Here is a 19,099-nt window from a genome sequence, read left to right as displayed (position 1 = left end):
CGTACCACATCGTCATAGACTACAAATTGCTTTGATCTGGCAGGAAGGTTCTATGGGCAGTTATAAGGAAATACAACATCAGCCCTGGTATCACCAAGGCCATAGAGGCACTGTATGCAGCATCGAGGAGCATAGTTCAGGTAGGAGAGGTCAGTAAGTGCTTCCTCAGCTCGGTAGGAGTAAGGCAGGGTTGCCTTCTGTCACCAACCCTGTGCAACATCTTCCTCGAGAACGGCATTGCAGAGTCACTCCCTGAACTTGAGCCACCCTTGACGATTTAATAACCATCATTCCTAACAATGTGAATAACTGGCGATATCTCCTACTTTCTTTTCTTACTATCATTCTCCCAAAGCCCAGGCCAAAGACATGGAATGTTCATGTGATGATGTCATGTAATACGCCACAACCACATGGCGGACCCCGGAACAGTTCAGGTTCTTTATGTACCCAAAATACGAACTGATTATTAGCCAAGGTGATTCATAACAAATTTGTTCACATCTCAAGCAGTTTCCAAGAAGGTTAAAGCAAAATGAACAGCACCTGGCTGGCTTCACAGTAGTTCGAAACCATGAATGGTGTCGAGAGTTATTCTAGCTTTCTTTCCACTGGCCCCCAGTCTCCTCATCAAGTCTGTGGTGCAGAAGTTAACTGTACTGCCTGGGTCAAGGAAGGCATATGTAGCAATTGCCTTGTCGCTTGCAGCTAGACATACAGAGACATATAAAGACATATCATGCCTTCCCAAAAAAGTAAACAACAACACGTGAGTATGATCTTAAAATAGATACTGACACGATGATGAACGGAATTCCACGCCGTGACGTCATATGCACCGACGAGCGGCCATGTTTGATATCCCCTGCAAAAACTTCAGGGAAATTTTCGAGCAACTTTTCTGTTTTCACCTGTTGAAAAATTTGCGCTATTTTCTCAGTTTTTCGTCATTTAACGATGGAAAAAATTCAGGAAAACAAGTAACACCCTAGATAGGTATGTGGTGTAAAGTATTTAAACCAATTTGGTTGTAGAATCGACGATACGAGCATTTTTTGCTCGGTTTCGTTTTCGTTTTTCGCTGACGCTGTACATTTTGTACACAACACCGACACAGTCACACTCGCAGTGACTCACACTCACAGTGGTCAGTGCTTACAAAATTTGAAAACAGGCCTTTTCGAAGAAGTTTGTTTGGGCGTTGACCAGTCATGTATTTTGCATTTCATTTGGAACAAAAAAAGTGGCTTATGGCATTGTCGGCTTAGCCCTTCTGACGGGTTTTGAGTGCGTGTTTGATACGACTTTTATAGGCCTAGTTTAAGTTATTGTAAATTGTTGGGCCTGGGCCTGACCCTGCTGGTCCAAAGTTTTGATTCGACTTCTTCGAAAAGGCCTATTTCATGTATCTAACTTCATTGACGCATTGATATGATTCACAAAATTAAGGGTTGACCATCGTTACCGCCATTTTGGCTAGACCTCAAAATTCTAAAGCAATAGGCCTATTCCAGTCCAACTCCAACCCCAATCCAAGGGAATGGTAATAAAACAGATAATTTAGAACTGAAGATGTGATCATGTGTTGAATATATGTTTTCATTGCTCAAGTATAGTTAGGTTATTTAATTCCTCCAAATAAGTGATCTTTGTGTATATCACTCAGTGACCTTTTTTGTACAGCTTTGTAATTGTAAAATGTATCTCAGTCCTCATGTTTGTAAACAAAACCTTGCCTTGGATTGGAGTATTAAAACTCTTTCCAAATGAATTGAATGCTCATTTAAAACCCTGGAGGCTGTTCTCTGGAAAACAAAAAACAGACTCCAGCACTTGAAATAAGCATTCACTACGTTTGAAAAAGTTCTAATTGCTTTAGGATTTTGAGTTGAGGTCTTGCCAAAATGGCGGTACCGGTACTGAGATGCTCAACCTTATAAATAAGGCAAAATTTCTCTTTTAGTCCTGTAAACAAGAGATTTTAATGACAACAAAGCCATATAGTATGAATGGCGGTCAGCGTGCAATATTTTCAGATTTTTGTTAAAAAGTGTTCTTTTTTACAATACATGAATTTGAAAAATTATTTTTCAATAATAATATATTGCCAGCTGTGCTTTCGATATGCTAATGATCACCTCTTTTTTATATTTGGGCAGAAATGTGAAATATATTTTAGTAGATCGAGGCCTTTTTGGTCATAAACTTCATTAGATTGGAATGTAATTAATTTACTATTATCATAAAAAACAAATTGTCGGCACATGTATGTCTCTATAAATCTAGTTCTAATTTGAAACGGACATGTCGCGTTCTAAAGTCTGCAGGATTGTTCAAATCTCAAATCATCACCTCTACCCCTTTAAATAATTAAAAGCTAAATCAAAAATGTAATGAACTCTTTTCTAACCAGAAATGAAATGATTCTGATCAGTCAAAATAAACATCTTGGTTTGGGAATGGGAAGATAAAGGTTGGAACTAAAAAATTTTATGTACATGTATTGAATAACGTGTCAATAAAAAATGAAATTACTAATGAATAAATAAATTGGTGACATTGTGTTATCAGGATGCTACAGATCTGTTTGTTGTAAGCCCACAATGGATGCTGCATGACTGGATCCCAGCCTTGAGTGCATAATATATGACTGATGATTCTGCAAAATGATGACTGATTTATTATGAATGGCAGGTGAATTGTTGATCCACAGTGTGAAATAAACATACCAGCAACTGGGATTGACATGTAAACATTGTTTATTCTCAACATGACAACACTTCCATTTCCAAAGCTGCTGAAGTCATAAAAGTGCATGGTTAACAATGGGTCCACATGGTGGCTGTTGTCAAATGTCAATACATTTGTTACAAAACATCCCATTTCATCTTGCGCTATTTGAGGTGACAAAATATCAATGTTTCCTGCTGTTAGCCGTATATGTTAAAGCTGCACGAAGTTAGCAGAGCTGTCAAGTACTGTATGCTGTTCCACTATCCATTGTTTTTGCTGGTAGCTTTTAACTTATTACAAATGTACTTTTCCATAACTTTGCTAATTGCTCTCAGGGAAGTATTGGGTTAAGTGATTGGATTTGTCGCCATAAAACTACTGAACATTGCTGTAGTGGCTTATAATCTCGTGAGTCCAAAGTGCTAGTTTCAACTTTTGACCTCATTGGCGGCCCACCCCAATCAAAAGAACTTTGATGCGTGAACATCAGCTGTGAACAGGAACCATAATGACCATGGGGGACAACCAAAAATGTACAACAGCCATCCTGATGCCGATCGCCTTATTTTGAGGATGATTGGTGGTAGAGGAGGGATAACGACACACAACATCAATGTCGGCATGGCTGCAACATAAGTGACATTTTGCTCTCCCGTTATCAAATATACATAAATTGGGGTTAGTACGGCCTTAGTTATCATTATCAAGCTGTCTCAACTTGTCAAAAGTCTTTATACTCTATCTGGACATCTAAATGTAAAAAGTTATCATTTACTGCCCAAATGGCCCACAAATTTGCCATTATTTGTTCGTGATAGAGCCACCTGGTTCCATGGCCGAACCACGGTATCCACCTTCAAGAACGAGAAGACCTGCCCTAAAACTGATGATGTCATACACAAAATCGTGTCATTCTTAGTGAATTGGGTCTCGGAACGGGATAGCAAAGCCTCACTAAAAGCGTCAATACTAGAGTAGAGGCAGGGCTTGTAGTGTGGAAGCGTGCTTCCAGACTTTTGTCGATTTCACCAAAGTATAACACCAGGTGTCTCCACAAGGATATTGTCGCAATATAATCAATAACTGGTGAATAGAATCATCAGGTGGCTGTTGGTGATCACATGGGTTAGATGGAGAATATGAGTGGCTGCCCGACCATACACGCTTTTGTTCTACTTGCTTTTGCAGTATGGAAAATATGCGCCACACAGAATTGTATGTAGTTATGGTGGATTACCGATATTTGTGAATTTTTATTGGGATTAATTTTTTTTCGGAATGGACTGTTTATGGGATTTACATACAGTGAATGTAAGTAAGGATGATTGAAGTTTTGAGGTGTTAGCACAATTATTGAAAATATTGATGATGGACTTAGTAGTCTTGTATGCAGTGGTTGCGTTCAATTCAATTAATTGATTATCTCATGCTTCTTTCATTGTACATACATGTAGGTGTTGTGTTATGCTTGTACTAAAGACCTTTAAGTACCTGGACCACAGGTCATGCCACATGATGCGGGAGGGTATTTAAGCACGAAAAAGTACATTACTAGGACTTGAATGAACCAAAACTTTGGATGATGACATGTACCACCAGCATGTGGAATGCACACAATTCAATCCTTTGACGGATGATTTGTAAGTCGTATTTAGAAGGGGACAAATAGAGTTTCCTTTCAACATTTTGGAGAACGGGATTCCTTCTCCGCACATGGCATTGCAGGATTTCAAAAGTTTTGAAATATAAAAGAGAAATGAAGAAAGGATTTTTTTCTTTTCGAATTGGTCTCATGCATTATAATCAGACATCACCACGATTGATAAACCATGTAGTATGTTGAGGTGATATTCCATCTCTTCATTCAATTCCAAGGGGGAATAATTTGCCTAGACTTGTTTTCCAAAAAATCGTTACATTGTTATGAATGTCGCTTTATTACCATCATAATTGTGGCATTATAGTCTTTTGGATCTTTCCAATTTCCCCATCCCCCATACTACAAGTGCATGTAGGACATAGTAGACCAACTCTAGGACTCACAACATGATGTGCTATGAATGGAAATATTAAAATGTTATAGAAATGCCCATTTGCACCAAATATCATGGTCCCTTATAGAGAGGTGTCGCTAAATAGAGGTTCCACTATACTTTCAAAGGTGGCAAATAAACAATATTTTATTGGGTACTCAATCACCAGTCTGTCATGAAAACAAAATTTCATGGAAATAATTATGTCATGACTGCAATTTTACTCTGTTTGTTTTAAAAGTGGTCTATCATTTTTTCCTGTTGTGTGAAAATTCTTTTTGGTTACATAGATTTGTGCCACGACTGGATCTATTAAGCTCGCCTAGTAGTACATGTTGGGTGTTTTTATTGATGTGGCACTGCACCTCATTGTCACATTATGAAGGGAAAAAAATAGTTGAATGTCCTCATCTCAACTACTGTCCACCCAGCAATTTTTTCTGGGCTATTTTTTCAGATTTTGCAGATATTGGTAACCCAGATATATTAGGGTGCCCTTTATTTAAGCGTTTACAGATTCTCGCCAAAATACATGGCCACTCAAACAACAGTTACAGAGTGGTCTAACAGTACACAAAAGTTTCAATTTCAGGACACCTAACCTAGTAACCTAGATTCATGAAAATACATGTAGTGGTCTTGAACAGGTATCAACCTCAAGGATTTATATGAATCGTCTTGATTTGGTTAATAGGTATATATTGTAAAGCAGACGGAGACATTGTGATACTGTTCTTGAATGATTTCAGATGGGTCACCCGAGGGCAGTGACACTAATTTTGCTTTTAATACAGCTTGGAGACTTCTCTACATTGCATAATACGTTGCGTTTCTTTCTCTTCACAGTGGTGATCAACGACATGGTGGATTCAGAAGATAAACAGTCCACCACAACTGGATATTTCCATGTATGGAATACCACAACCAAGGTTGATACCTTACGCGTAAGTACATGGACCGTCGGAATGCCATTCCCCATCTGTCATCCCTCTCATGCGGGTCCATGTGTGGAATAGCACAAACAAGGTTGATACTTTATGCGTAAATACATGGACTCATGGAGCATCAGAATGCCATTGCTGTCTCCTCTAGTCATCCCCTCACATATGCAGGTCCAGGTATAAAATACCACAAGCCACAACGAGCTGGTTTCAAAAAGTGAATTCTGTCCAGTCACTTCTACTATTGTACAGACTCAGAGGATTTGATGGGGATGATGTTAGTTGTGTTAAACATGTATGTATTTTGTATAGCAATTTGCTAATTCTACTGCTGCACTGTCCCCGGGCTATATTTGTTTGTGTACTTATATTTATTTGCTGTAAATATCCACTCACACTATTGATTATGCTGCCTGACAGGCTATTGTCCCCTGATATATATCATTTGCAATGCACATGTTTTAAGTTCTCATCTAGTGCAAGATGTTAACATTATATTATTGTATTGGTTGTTGGAAACGAATACCTGCCTGAACTGTTTTGACTTCTTCGTAGGTCAGGCTATTCCCTCCTTTTCAAGATAGTCGGCGGAGAATCTGGAAACAGACTATCATTAATTTTTGGGCACGGCCTTACCCCGATTGCTAATTACCTCAGTATAGATTGAATTGATCATATTTTTTAATTGTGATGAGACCCATTTCCACCATGGCGGCTTACCAATGATTTTGTGTTGCATTCACACACTTTCCTGTTCCATCCATATATAACAGTAACTGTTTTGCCAATCAGAATCCAATAAATCTATCACCTGTGAAATAGAACGCTGCACAATCTCTGCGTTCACCCACTGTGGATTTATAGGTTTTTCGTGGGAGTTTTTTTTTAATGCAATTTGTAGAATTATATAATTATTTCAATTTATCTGTATTAACTCGCACAACAATCGCAATCAAATCTGACATTTCTGCCTTTATGATTGTTATGTGCATTTGTTGATACCACCTGCTGGTGTCCACGCAGTGTCTGTGTCGATATTTGCCTTGTCAGCGAGATCAGTTTTTAGCGCACATGGATGAGCTCATGTCATCACGTCTTGACATTGACATTGGTGCATTGTTGTTGGTCCTTCAACAATGGTGGCATGTTTGCTCATCGCTGTGTCTAGAAAGTTGGTGTGTGGATGTCTTATGATAACATAAATCATATTGAGAAAACCTTAAGTAATCTTCAAATGTATGTCATTGATTGATGTGATCAAATTAGTAATCTTGCCCATTCTTGGGTTCATGGACAGCAAACCACAATGTCATAATTTTTAACTTGCTAATCAACCTCCTTGGGTAGCTCGGTCCCCACAGGATTAGCAGGTTGCAACTACTCCATCCTGTCCTTTATAACAATTGACTATTTGTGTTGGGCTTGATATTATGATAAGTACTACTTCACCACACGGGCACATGTTGAGGCACATTCGACCATCTGTGTAATTGTAACATAATGGAATGACCTGCTTGTACATTATGTATTTGATAATACTATGTATCAATAATGATAATGGTATACTCAGACTGTAATTTTATATAGTAAACAATTAGTTGGTATTGGTCAATTTTGAGAGGATTCTCCGTAAATGCCTCGCAAATGAGTAAATGGAATTGCTGCAAGTGCAACCCAGAAGATTACAATACTTCATTCTTTTTCACTGTAGTGATTTAATTCAAAATACATTCAGATTGAATGAAGAAAACAGCATATCACATCCTCCGCTACTATACTAGGTCTTCACCTTTTTAACTTTTCTCATTTCAGATTTGATGCAAGATGTTCTCACTGAGAATCGTCACCACAGACCACTACCTAGCAAACCCGCTTCGCAACCTTGATGTCTGCTTCTCAGATTTCCGAGGGACCGAGGTTAAGAAGGTCCCGGTGTTTAGGATCTATGGCTCAACTCCTGCAGGTGGGACACAAGGTTTATTTGACATTTCTTGTAGTTCAGCTGACATGTCTGGACTTGTTGGCCACAAGGGGCATATGCGTGGTCAGGTGCGTTGATGCCCCCAACCAGTGCAGCCACATAATCTCCCAGTGGTTGACCTTGAAATTTGTTATGCTTACATGGAGATTGGCTTGTCTTGTGGCTGTTTCATTTTAATAATTTTTGTAAAGAAGTTGGTTTCTTACCAAAAGTATCATATATGAGATGGATAACCTTTGAGGTTAAATGCTGAAATGACCAGTAAAGTAGCAGTTCAGAGTTCTGAAACCCAGTTCCCATAAGTTGTATGTTTTCCCGCTTTCAGGCCAGAAGACATGTATGCACGTGCACGGTGTGTTTCCATATCTGTTCGTACCCTACGATGGCACCAAACCATCAGACAAGTATATCAAACAGTTCGCATCCAGCATTGATAAGGCCCTAAATGTTGCCTTAGGGAACGCTGCATCCACGTCACAACATGTCTACAAGATCTCATTGGTATCGGGCATGTAAGTACATCATAATATCTCTGTGATGTCCTTAATAGAGAGGTGTTCTGAATACAGAGGTCATATTCAATGTAAATGCCCATCTATTTCGTTTTTGGACATCTTTTTCATCTTATTTCTTATTTCTGATAAATGGAATGGTAATGAAGTAGTGGCAAAATGTAAAATAAAAAAAGAAATATTTCCAGGGGGAGAGCAATAATAAGGGCGGGCGGGAACGAGAATCACTTCTTCAATTTTACCTGGCCTTTAAAAAATGTACTACGTCTGGATGTCTTTTTTCTTTGTGCATTGATTTTGGTGTCCTTATGAGTTGCAACAAAAACAAGGTCATTGCCTGCATGTGCCACAAGTTCGCTGCAGGGGGTTCCACCATCTAGTTTGGATCCCCCATTCAAATGATCATTGTAACCGCAGGTGTTCCGGTATACTGCCTGGGGTCAACAGGGTTTGTGCAGCAGGCTCAGTCAGTGATACTGGCCGTAAACTACGTTCTGTTTTATGCATCATTGTTGCTAAAGTAAAAAATCACAGAGAGCCGTCGCCATTCACGGCATCTTAATTGTGGGGCATCCTCGTTTTGAGAAACATCTGTAGATTTGGGGCTCGTGTTGGGAAAGTGGCTTCAAATGTATGTTTATGGTAGTGTTTTGTTTTTCTCAATTCATTATTTATTAACCAAAAACGAGTGAATTTCAAATTCTAATTTGGAAGGGAGGCTTGATATTTTTTCTGCAAAGAGCTCTCCCCATTATATTCAAAATATTGCCCAAGATGTGGTCTGTTAACCATTCTGAAATAAATGGTTGGTTAGCATGACTTATTTTGTTTTGTACCGAGTTCCATTATTGTGGCAGTGGCGGGGTTATCGAGAGCAAGCTGCTTGACGTGGTGATGTCGATTTTTGGTCCTCTAAGCTCACTTAAAACATAATATCATCCCGTCGTGAATTTATACTTTATTCCCCTTTGTTTCCTTCCAGCCCTTTCTATGGATACCATCCCAAAGACCAGCAGTTCCTCAAGATATATGTCTACAACCCTGCAATGGTTAAAAAGTGAGGCAATCTCTTTTTTGAAACGTTTGAAATTGTTTTAACTTTATGATTGTGAACTACTAAAACACCAAATTATTAGAGTACAAAGTATAAACCTTAAACTTTAACTTTTTATCCTCTTTGCTTACAGGGTGGCTGATCTGCTTCTTGGGGGTGCCGTGATGAACAAAGTTTTCCAGCCACACGAAGCACATGTTCCTTACTCATTGCAAGTAAGTTACTACAAATTTACTATTTACGTATACATAGAGGTTGTCAATTTGGAAAATTCAGCCGACAGAAGAGGTCTTAGCACATTGGTCTATATTCAAAAGCCAACATTTAAAAAACTACTGAGTGATAATGAATAGAGGGTGGCCCCCTCAGAGATACACCAGGGGGAGGATTTTTTGCAATGACTCTAAACCTTTCGTGAAATCCCTGAGCCTAGTACTGATAATTATGACCATGAGCATATGTGATGTGTTATGATTAATACAGGTTGGCACTGATCTGCATCTGTCAAAAACAACTGCTTTCATCTCTTGGCAACAATCTACCTGATTTATTATATATTTTGTTTGCGCAAGGTTTCATTATGTATGTCGGTATCTAAATATATCCTGTTTTGCATCAGTTTTCTGCGGAAAGGGCTATAATTGACTCTCAAAGTCACACTTTGAAGATGAACCTTTGACTATGTTGCGTCTCAGGTTTCTTGTGAAACTTTGATGCCTTTTGAATCGTGATGTTTATTGATGGTGATTACACCAAGCGGCCGATATCGGGATTCTCCTAGGCGAGATATCAAACACAATACAATCGTATCGACAACAAGTAATTTCTACCCTCATTAATTCCAATTCAGTTTGACCAAACCATGTGTGCATTTAACGTGCATTACAGTATGTACTAGTGTTACCAACCTGCATCGAGACAGATGATTAATCAATAATCATTGTGATCATTCCACCTCCAGGTTTCGAATTTAAAAGTTGAAAATGTACCTGGTTGTCAAGGCAACGGATGTAGCGCCTGGGGCCATTTTCAGCAGACCCTAAACTCCCTTGGGCACTTTCTATGTTCTGTTGTTCGTCATAATGCATTTGCGTTGCAAGTTTTCGTGAAATATCCCACACTTTTGTGTTCTGAATAATTCGTGTTTTATTACCTATACATTTACAATACCTATGTCTGGAAGATAAAAAGACAGTTATATTTGAATCGTGTGCACATCCAGGTCTTCATTGATGTGCCACTTTAAATGGCGTTCTCATTATAGTTTGATAAACTGCGCCACGCACTCTTGGTGTTATAGCACTGTTTGTTTTGTCAGTTTAACTAATGGCTTTATTCCTTTTAATTGGTCTTTTAATTTTATGTTTGCGCCCAGAAATATGTAAAATTGCATTGTGCCGAAATATCGGTCTCCGACAAGATGCACAGTGCTGCAAAAACGGGCACTGCTCCAAAGTAAGTGCAGAAAGGGTGAAGCTGCGTGGAACCACACTTGAGTGCAATTCTTGGCAGGTACCAGAAATAAACATAATTATCTGATTTATTCACTAGATTGAATAATTCTTGTCTGCACCCAGTTCTGTGCCAAAACCAATGTGGCGAGCCGATATTCATTGTTTTAATAGAAATTGCCCAACATACATATTTTATTGCAACATCTGCTAGCTGCAGCTGGTTTGGATGACATATCCTTCACCTTCAGACAAGCACAGGGATGGGTAGTATTGTTGTATCATGTTTACTCAGTTGAGTACACCTGCTGATTTGACCAATTTGACAAAAGTCTATATTCATATCACAATTCACATCCTGTTTGTGTGCAGGGCTGGAGAAGCGAACAATAACCCGTGATTTCCTCTGGATGCTCATACCAAGGATTCCGAACATCTGGGATTTACTGGATTTCAATTTCTTTGCAATGTACGCCGTTCATTAGATATATGAAATTTGTAATTAATTTTGAATACTTCAAATTTGTGTGAAATTTTACATGATCATCACTTATAAAATATACAGTTTCGGAGGAAAATATCTGGCCTGCACTATTTTAACGCTGTGCAAACGAGCGTGACAAAAGGATCTCTCATCTGCAGCTTGGAAAAACCTGTAATTGCTGGGTTGGATATTGACTTGAAGGCCGCACTGCAAACGAGTGATTATCGTTACATGTGATTTAAATTGCAGGTCCCAGCGACTTCTTTGTTTGTGTGCGGGGCACTTAGACCCCTCAAAACGGCACAGCAAGCGAAGTCATACTAAGACGCACCAACAGGAAATTGCAGGACCCTCACCCTCAGTCTAACAAAAGAATAAATTACGATAATGAGTGGCTCCAAGTCATAATACCACTGTTTTTCTATCTGGCTTATCGTTATATTACCAACAGGCTACACACAAAATCTGTTGATCTATTGATTTTCTTGTAATTATCAATGCAACTGTATCTCTTTCTGGCTTTATCATTATATCACACAATCAAACTGCACACCAGATCTATTGATCTATTGATTTTGTAATTATCATCGGATACGCCTAATGAGTCAAATGCACCTTGACTGATTGCGACACAACGCTGCTAACACCCTGAATCTGTGGCCAACACACATCTACAGGGACGGTTATGGTTGTCCACTCTAACCGTAACTGCTGAATTCAAAATGAGGCACCGTAGGCGCACAGTGCATTTACGCTGTAAACTGTCGTTCATTATAAATCTACCGGTAGATGTTTTAGAATGTAAAATATAGACCTTGTGTCATCGAAGTCTGTAATGCTTTGTAGCAGAAGATTCTGGAATAGTGAAACTGGCTTATACATGTATCATTGCCTTGTGGTACAAGAATCATATTTAGTGTCAGGCTGACATTATTCAAAGCCACCTCGCTCTTGAAATCCAATTAGTTGGGCCGTCATTTGTCACTAATTTGACAATTTTCAACCGCTTTTGATACAATCTCCGTGAAAGTTAAACTCTGACATTTGTCATCAATTGAAATATTGCTGTGACCTTCGGCGGTCGATGAACTACAAAAGTACTGATAGTTATTATTCGATATTAGCCAATATTTGCATATCATTTGGTCCCATGAGTAAAGTGCTATGGTTTGTTCGTTTCTGTAATTGAACTTTCTCCATCACTGATTCGTTCACCACCATCAGGCGAGAGACTACTGTTAACCCATTCCATTGAAAATTTCCCAGAGCTTTAGGCCTCATGCTATCGTATTCTCAAACATTGTCGTAAATTTGCCAAAAAAAACGACTATACCTCTTCAGCACTGATTCAAACCTGTTGGCAAAATATTCATTCTCAGCTTCAGATGTAATCTTAATCTTATCTTGACATGTCAGCACTGCAGGTACCACACTCCTTTCAGTTCGAGAACAATGAAGTGGTAAGCTGCCTGTGTCTGATGCGCACAGCCCGCCAGCAATACTAGTCATAAGTTATATGTTATTGTCTGTCTTTGCAGCTGTTTATGGATTACAACCTCTATGGTATGAATATGATCAATGTTGCGGCGGCTAAATTCCGACGGCCAAGAGAAGGTTAGTTAAAGGAAACCTATCACGAAACGCTTCTTGTGAATGATATGTAAACGGACATTCCTTGTGCTCGATGTTCTGTGCCTTGGCAAATGAACTGGTTTACACTGGGGCCAAATGTGTTACCTGCTGTGAACTCTGTGCTCTCGTTCAGCCAAAAACCATGATTCTGGGCCTGATAGTGAGAATGCAAAACAAGAAAGATACACTGTTTCCTGGAGAAATATTTGTTCTTCATTTTGAAGGTTTCCAACTTTAGAGCTATTTCATTTTAAAAGTTGTTCTTATGATCCATCCTTTCAGAATAATCACAATCATATCATCATAGCCACAGGTTCATTCCAGTTTTCCTTCCAACCTTTCAGAAAAATCACAATTGTATCGTCATAGCCACAGGTCGAGTCTAAGTGCCAGTACGCCAGGCACCCCTGCCACTCCGGGGTCGATGACGTCACCAGGAACACCGGGGTCCATCATGTCACCAGGAACACCATCGACGGTGCTGTCGATTGCCGAGATGCACAACAGGAGTTATCAGATGTGTCGCTGGGACCAGGAGAATATTCCAAGGTATATTTCGGTTCATTCAAGAAAAAGTAGTCAAGCAGAATAGAACAGTATCAGAATAGAGTATAGCCTGGGGCCTGATTGTCTTCAGACAGCAGGTTTGCGGTTTGGCAACGTTTCCCAGATTTGACCACGCATCTGATTTTCAACGGACCAGACCACATATATAGAATCTTGGGATCCAAATCTGTCCATTACACCTTAACAATGTATAGTACTCCATGTATTTGGAATCTTTGGATCCCAATCACCCATTACACCTTATAGTACATTCATCATGGTATATTTGGGGCCCTTTTGTTGATATCATATAAATGTCTACGTCCACGGCATAGTGTTATATCAGGATTGCACCATATGTCTGTCTTCTTCATTGTGTTAAGACCATCTGGCTTGTCACCATGTGCTTGGTTCTATTGTTGATACATTGGCACATGCATGGATTTAATACAGACAGGGAAAGTTAGGTTATCTCGGTAAAACATATCACTGAGTCATTGTTTTCTACCAGCTGTTGCTCAAAAATCCCTTCAAAATATTAAACAGGGGATTGAAGTGGATGTGGTCTAGTGTACTGTAACCTCTTCGGGAGACTCACTAAACATTCTTTGCTATACTGTGTATTTACTGTGAGTGTGCCATAATACCCAAGCAATTTATTCTGTTGTCTCGAGGGGTTTTGCAACAGATGTCAGTAATCGTGGATGACGGAACGAAACCACTATGTACATGCACTTAACGTGAGAGTTTATTCCACATGTAAGAATTAATCATCCTGCAATAAAAACTCGGCATATGTACTTTTTTCCACGAGTTCCTTTTTTATAATGTATCATGATATGCTTAACTTGACGACTGATTAGACATGTTAGAATAAATCCTCCTACAACAAAGATTTGATATATCCACTTCCGCATGAGTTACTTTCAATAATGTTCATATCTGAATGCAGGTAATTCTTGCCATCTCAATTGTTTGAACAAGTGAGGTTACTTATTTGGCAGTTGTGCTATTATGATGTCATGTGATGTGGCTTCAGTGAGTCGTGTCCAGTGGACATAAATATTTGCATATTGTTGATTTGAATAACTCAAGCCTTGATTGCTGCATTGCGTGGAGTCATCCCTGAGATGATTATCAGTTCTATTATGTCCTAAGCTTTGTCTTTCAATAGTACAGTGGATCCTCCCTCAGCGGACACATACACCTCTCTATGAAGGACACTAGTTTTGATCCCAATTTGGTTGTTTCTATTCAGTTTGTGATAGAGAGGTTCTATCGTATTTCTGTTTAATATTTAACGTTTGCTGTTCCAGTAAAATGTTGCTGGGTGCTGAGGTAGAGAGGTTGAGTACATGTGAGCTGGAGGTAGATGTGGTTGCTGCTGATATATTGAACAGGTTGGAGATTGAGGGTATGTGATGGTTAGGTATTTGCCCTTGAGACATCATGTCTTGTGATTTTCGTGGAACTGGTTGAGGATCATTTCTCTCAGTTGAAACCAGCTTGTATTTGCCAGTGCCACTGTTACTGAACATAGAAACAGTTCAAGAATGATTTTCACTTAGATCACATTGATGTTTCACCGGCATAAAAAACACAATGAATTGTTTTCAACACTTCGAACTTCAATGATGCAGATGTTTTACAAGTCAATTTGTGGTTCTAAGGTTTTTTTGCTCCAATATTAAAAAGTTCCCTCTCTGAAATATCCTATAATCATGATAATGAAATTTACTTGGCCCCTAGTGAATTCATGAATAAAATGTTCACATCAAAAATGTTAGTCATAATATATTCAAGCAAATGAGACATTTATGCTTACTATTCCAGGGAGTACCGGTGCTAACCCTGGATTAATGGCGCTCTGGGAGGATGAGAAAGAACGAAGACGAGAGAAAGGACAGTCATCGCAGATAGAAACTCCACAGTCACAAGGTAAACATTGAATCATCAATAAACAAACAGCTAACAAAATCTTTCTGGTGTTATTGATTGCTACTGTAAGGTGGGGTGACATTGGGCTGTTGAAAGTGGGGTGAAATTCTGCCATCAAGGCTTCGAAACAGTGATTCCCTCCAGACGTTCAAGTCCCTCCTTAAGGCCCACCTATTTGCAGCTGCCTTTGGGAAAGAAAGTGCTCTAGAATACCCACCTGCTGAGTTGTTAGATCGCTTTACAAATGCCAATATTCATTGATTGATTAATGAAAAGGCAACTCAATGGGCCAAACTTCTCATCATAGCCAAAATAAGATTTTGGGAGTTGGGACAATTTCCAAAGGGTCAATTTAACCCTGGTTTATGGGACTGGCTTCTGTGTCGCATCACTGATACAAATAGATTGTTCAGTACAATAACTTCCATATATCCTGATGATGTGACATATGGACCAGATGCAATAGATTTGAAGAGTGAAATATTAACTTCCTCTTTCATTTCAGAACGAGGTACACTTGCTGATGCAACGAGTGAGCAGCGATGGAAGGACCGGCTGCAAGAGATTATCTTGGAACAGCAGCAACAGTTGTGAGTATAACATTCCTAGTCAAGAAGTGGGGTGAAAATCTCAAGTTTTGTGAGCTTGCATTGCTTCCAGTAGCTTCAATTCCCTTACCCTCCTCTGCGACACAGAGGGGCATTTTGTGGGTCAAATCTTCCCCTCCAACATTACCGTCACCTAATAATTCTAACAGCAAAACATGATTTAAACCCCCCAAAATGAAACAGTACATACGACAACACTATTGAAACACCCCTCTTAAAAGAATCTAAAACTTTTTCTGGTTTTCATCCAGACTTCAAAGAGAATAAATTCCCTTCATTTGCTTGGTACTTTAGATGCATCAATTCATCAGTTTTAACTAAAGTGTTGTGTGTAATGGTTTCAACTGACTCAATTATATTTATCAATGTTTTATAACCTGTTCTAGACCATCGGAAATTGAGAAAATGTGGTGAGATAGTTGTTCATGTACTGTTAAAGCATGCAATGTTACAGTTTTCTCTTTAGCCAGTATTCGTATTTGTTTTTCCTCTCGTTATCCTCTGATGTTTATATGTTGGGTGGTAGGCCTATGGCGATCATAGAGTTGTCAATGATCAGACTGTCGATTGGGAAAGGACAAAGTGTGTGCAGTATACCAGTTTGCTGTCCAGATAATATTGAGTTAGTGGTGATGTCTTTTTGTAGTTGCATGTTTGTAGTATAACAAAAATTAACAAATTTGTGACACTTTGTATAGCGAATGAGATAAATACAGATTCTGAATATTGTTGGTCTGATCTTACTGCTAGAGAAATGTACTTCAGACAAAATAGTTCATGTTGTGAATCAATGTAGCATGTTCCACTTAACTGTCAAAAAGCGAAAATTTTTCAAGCAACAGGGCCATGGTTGTATTGTTATCAGCTTAGTACTGACTAAGTGTTTCAAGGGTTATTGGATGTTGGGTTCTTTTGGATATAAATTTTTTTCAGTTGCGCTTGAAAGTGACTTGATGTGGTGAAGCATCACATTGGGTGATAAGAATAAAGACTAGCAAATGCTCTTACTTCCGTTTGTACAGAAAGGTCTAGTGTAAATGTACAGGAGGTTCTTGATAAAAGCATTTACTGGTCTTTATTCATATCACCCATGGTATTTAAAAGTTCTGGCAAATATGATGACTATGTTTTGCCAATCTGTTCTCATTGCATTTAAATTGACTGAACAGCTGGAGGAAAAAGTCAAAGACTACTATCGATATCATTATATTAAAATTCTGTTTCAAGTTTGGGATTATTTACATATTCACATATCTAGTGCTTCCAACAGTATTATTGCTTGAAAACCCATTGAAGCCAGCTAACATAAAAACACCTAGGTGTCTGTTCTGAGCTTGAATTAAATAATATATATTCATCTCTACATATTCCATAAAAATCGGCCGTGAAATTGAATAAAGATTTATCAGGAGATAATTACAGTTGAACCTCTCTATTAAGGACGCCCTTTATTTGGACTGACATGTGCTGTCCTTAATGGAAAGGTGTCCAGATTATAGAGGGAGGTCTGAATTGCAGGGACCTTATAATAGGCCAACTAAGTTGCTTTTGGGATTTCTTTTTCGTATGCTGCATATAGGGGCCTTCCATCACCTCGATTTGCAGGTCCACATTGCGAATTTGTTAATTGGAGAAACATGACTCGTGCCCGTTATAATTTTTGTGGAAAATGTCTTTAAGTTTCTTTTCCTCTTACCTCCAGGGCTGATGAGTTAGAAAGTGTGCGGAGATCGAGCATGTCAAGTTCCCAGGGGCCTACTTTGAGTAAAGGACGAGGAAAGAAAAGTCGTGCTAGGGCAACTGTGACACGTGGCAACTCAGTTGAGTCACCTCCTTCTCAAAGAGATAGTGGTAGGTGCTTGTTTTAGCCTGTTTTGTTGGGGTTATTATAAAAGACCTCAAAATTCAGTGGGGCCATCTGCTAGCCTGTTCTATGCAAGAGCATGTGTGTATAGGGGATTGTTTATGTACCTGATGTCAACTTGAAACATTAAAATCTGCCTAAGTATGAAGTATGCAAGCTTGGAATATTTTAAAAGCATTAGGCATATCATTATATCATGCTGTTTGTCATTGGAATCAACTGGAATGTAGACGTATGGATTACAGGCCAAGTCATGATGATTTTACGCCTGGATAAATTGATTCATCTTTTTCATTTCTAGATGACAGCCAGGCATCGGATCACACCACAATCGTTGATGATTCGTTCCCGGTGGTAGATGTTGAATCCGTCCATCGGGTAGTTTCGCAGAGTCAGAGTTTCCATTCGTCACAGAACACCAACTCGCAGCCAATCAGTAAGTCCGTGTCTGCATGGTTGATCAGATGAACGACAGGGTTCAGTCACACAGAGTCATGATTACAAGTGTACCTCTTCGACCTTTGATATTGTGGCATATGCTACATTTTGAAAACGAAACATGACCCTGGTTTGTCTGACAAATTTTTTTTGGTCTGAATTCTAAATTGACTATTGTTTTAATGCATGATCTTGTTGTTTCTTACAGTGGACAGCCAGGACAAGGCCCTAGCTGAACTCCTCGCCTGTTTGACCGAGGCACCACCTGACAGCCCTGAAATGGCCGCTAATGCCCTGTCACAGGTCTCGGCTCTGGCGGAACAGGACAGCATCCTTGGCAGCAACCCGACTGCTGATGATAAAGAGGACGAGATGATCTCTGAGGAAATGTCGCAGCATCTTTGGTCCGATGATCAAGATGGGCAACAAGATCAGAATAGAGGAGGAAGCAAAAGGTTGGTGGAGTTTTACTTTGAATCATACTGTAAGGCCATAAATTTTCTCGCCTCATTATTTTGGTGATTCGTGGGCGCATAGTGCATTAACACTGTAAACTGCGGTTCTTTATAATAGTCTAGATGTTTTAGAATAGGACTCATTTGTTTCAGTCCTGATCTCGAGGATGAGCTGCTGGGTATGGACCAGTCATGGAGCGGCTCACAGTGGCTTGACATCGACTCAGTTCCACAGTTCGACGGTGCAGGTGATGAAAACACAGGTAAGGTGTTTTTCTTGTTCAGGACAGTCAAGGCATATTGTTAGTGAGTAAGTGAGTGATAGATTTCAAAATCACAGTCAGGGTGGGGTATTTGGAATTTGCTTGTTTCAGTTTCTTCTGATAGGTTTAGGAGCCTCTGTGATATAAAAACACTATATGAACGGTT

At 39.2% G+C, this 19,099-nt stretch overlaps 1 protein-coding gene across 2 annotated transcripts in view; it reads left to right on the top strand.

The window, feature by feature from the left end:
- The first annotated feature begins 879 nt into the window (after positions 1–879).
- Positions 880–19,099, top strand: part of LOC135487599 (uncharacterized) — a 48,493-nt gene continuing 30,273 nt past the window's right edge. Inside the window, exons 1-16 of one of the 2 annotated variants that reach the window (XM_064771540.1) lie at positions 880–996; positions 5,613–5,710; positions 7,520–7,670; positions 8,014–8,200; positions 9,183–9,257; positions 9,388–9,469; positions 12,728–12,803; positions 13,166–13,370; positions 14,684–14,781; positions 15,201–15,305; positions 15,811–15,895; positions 16,300–16,323; positions 17,616–17,764; positions 18,079–18,213; positions 18,424–18,670; positions 18,824–18,933. In XM_064771540.1, the coding sequence (XP_064627610.1) occupies positions 7,532–7,670; positions 8,014–8,200; positions 9,183–9,257; positions 9,388–9,469; positions 12,728–12,803; positions 13,166–13,370; positions 14,684–14,781; positions 15,201–15,305; positions 15,811–15,895; positions 16,300–16,323; positions 17,616–17,764; positions 18,079–18,213; positions 18,424–18,670; positions 18,824–18,933 (1,717 nt within the window). In that variant the 5' untranslated portion in view covers positions 880–996; positions 5,613–5,710; positions 7,520–7,531. The remainder of the gene's footprint in view (positions 997–5,612; positions 5,711–7,519; positions 7,671–8,013; positions 8,201–9,182; positions 9,258–9,387; positions 9,470–12,727; positions 12,804–13,165; positions 13,371–14,683; positions 14,782–15,200; positions 15,306–15,810; positions 15,896–16,299; positions 16,324–17,615; positions 17,765–18,078; positions 18,214–18,423; positions 18,671–18,823; positions 18,934–19,099) is intronic. The other variant, XM_064771541.1, reaches the window with a different exon arrangement.

Source organism: Lineus longissimus, chromosome 5 (assembly GCF_910592395.1).
Source record: "Lineus longissimus chromosome 5, tnLinLong1.2, whole genome shotgun sequence".
In the NCBI taxonomy this organism is placed as follows: Eukaryota; Metazoa; Nemertea; class Pilidiophora; order Heteronemertea; family Lineidae; genus Lineus; species Lineus longissimus.
Note: the sequence above shows the minus strand (reverse complement) of the source record. Positions and strands in the feature narration are given on the sequence as shown.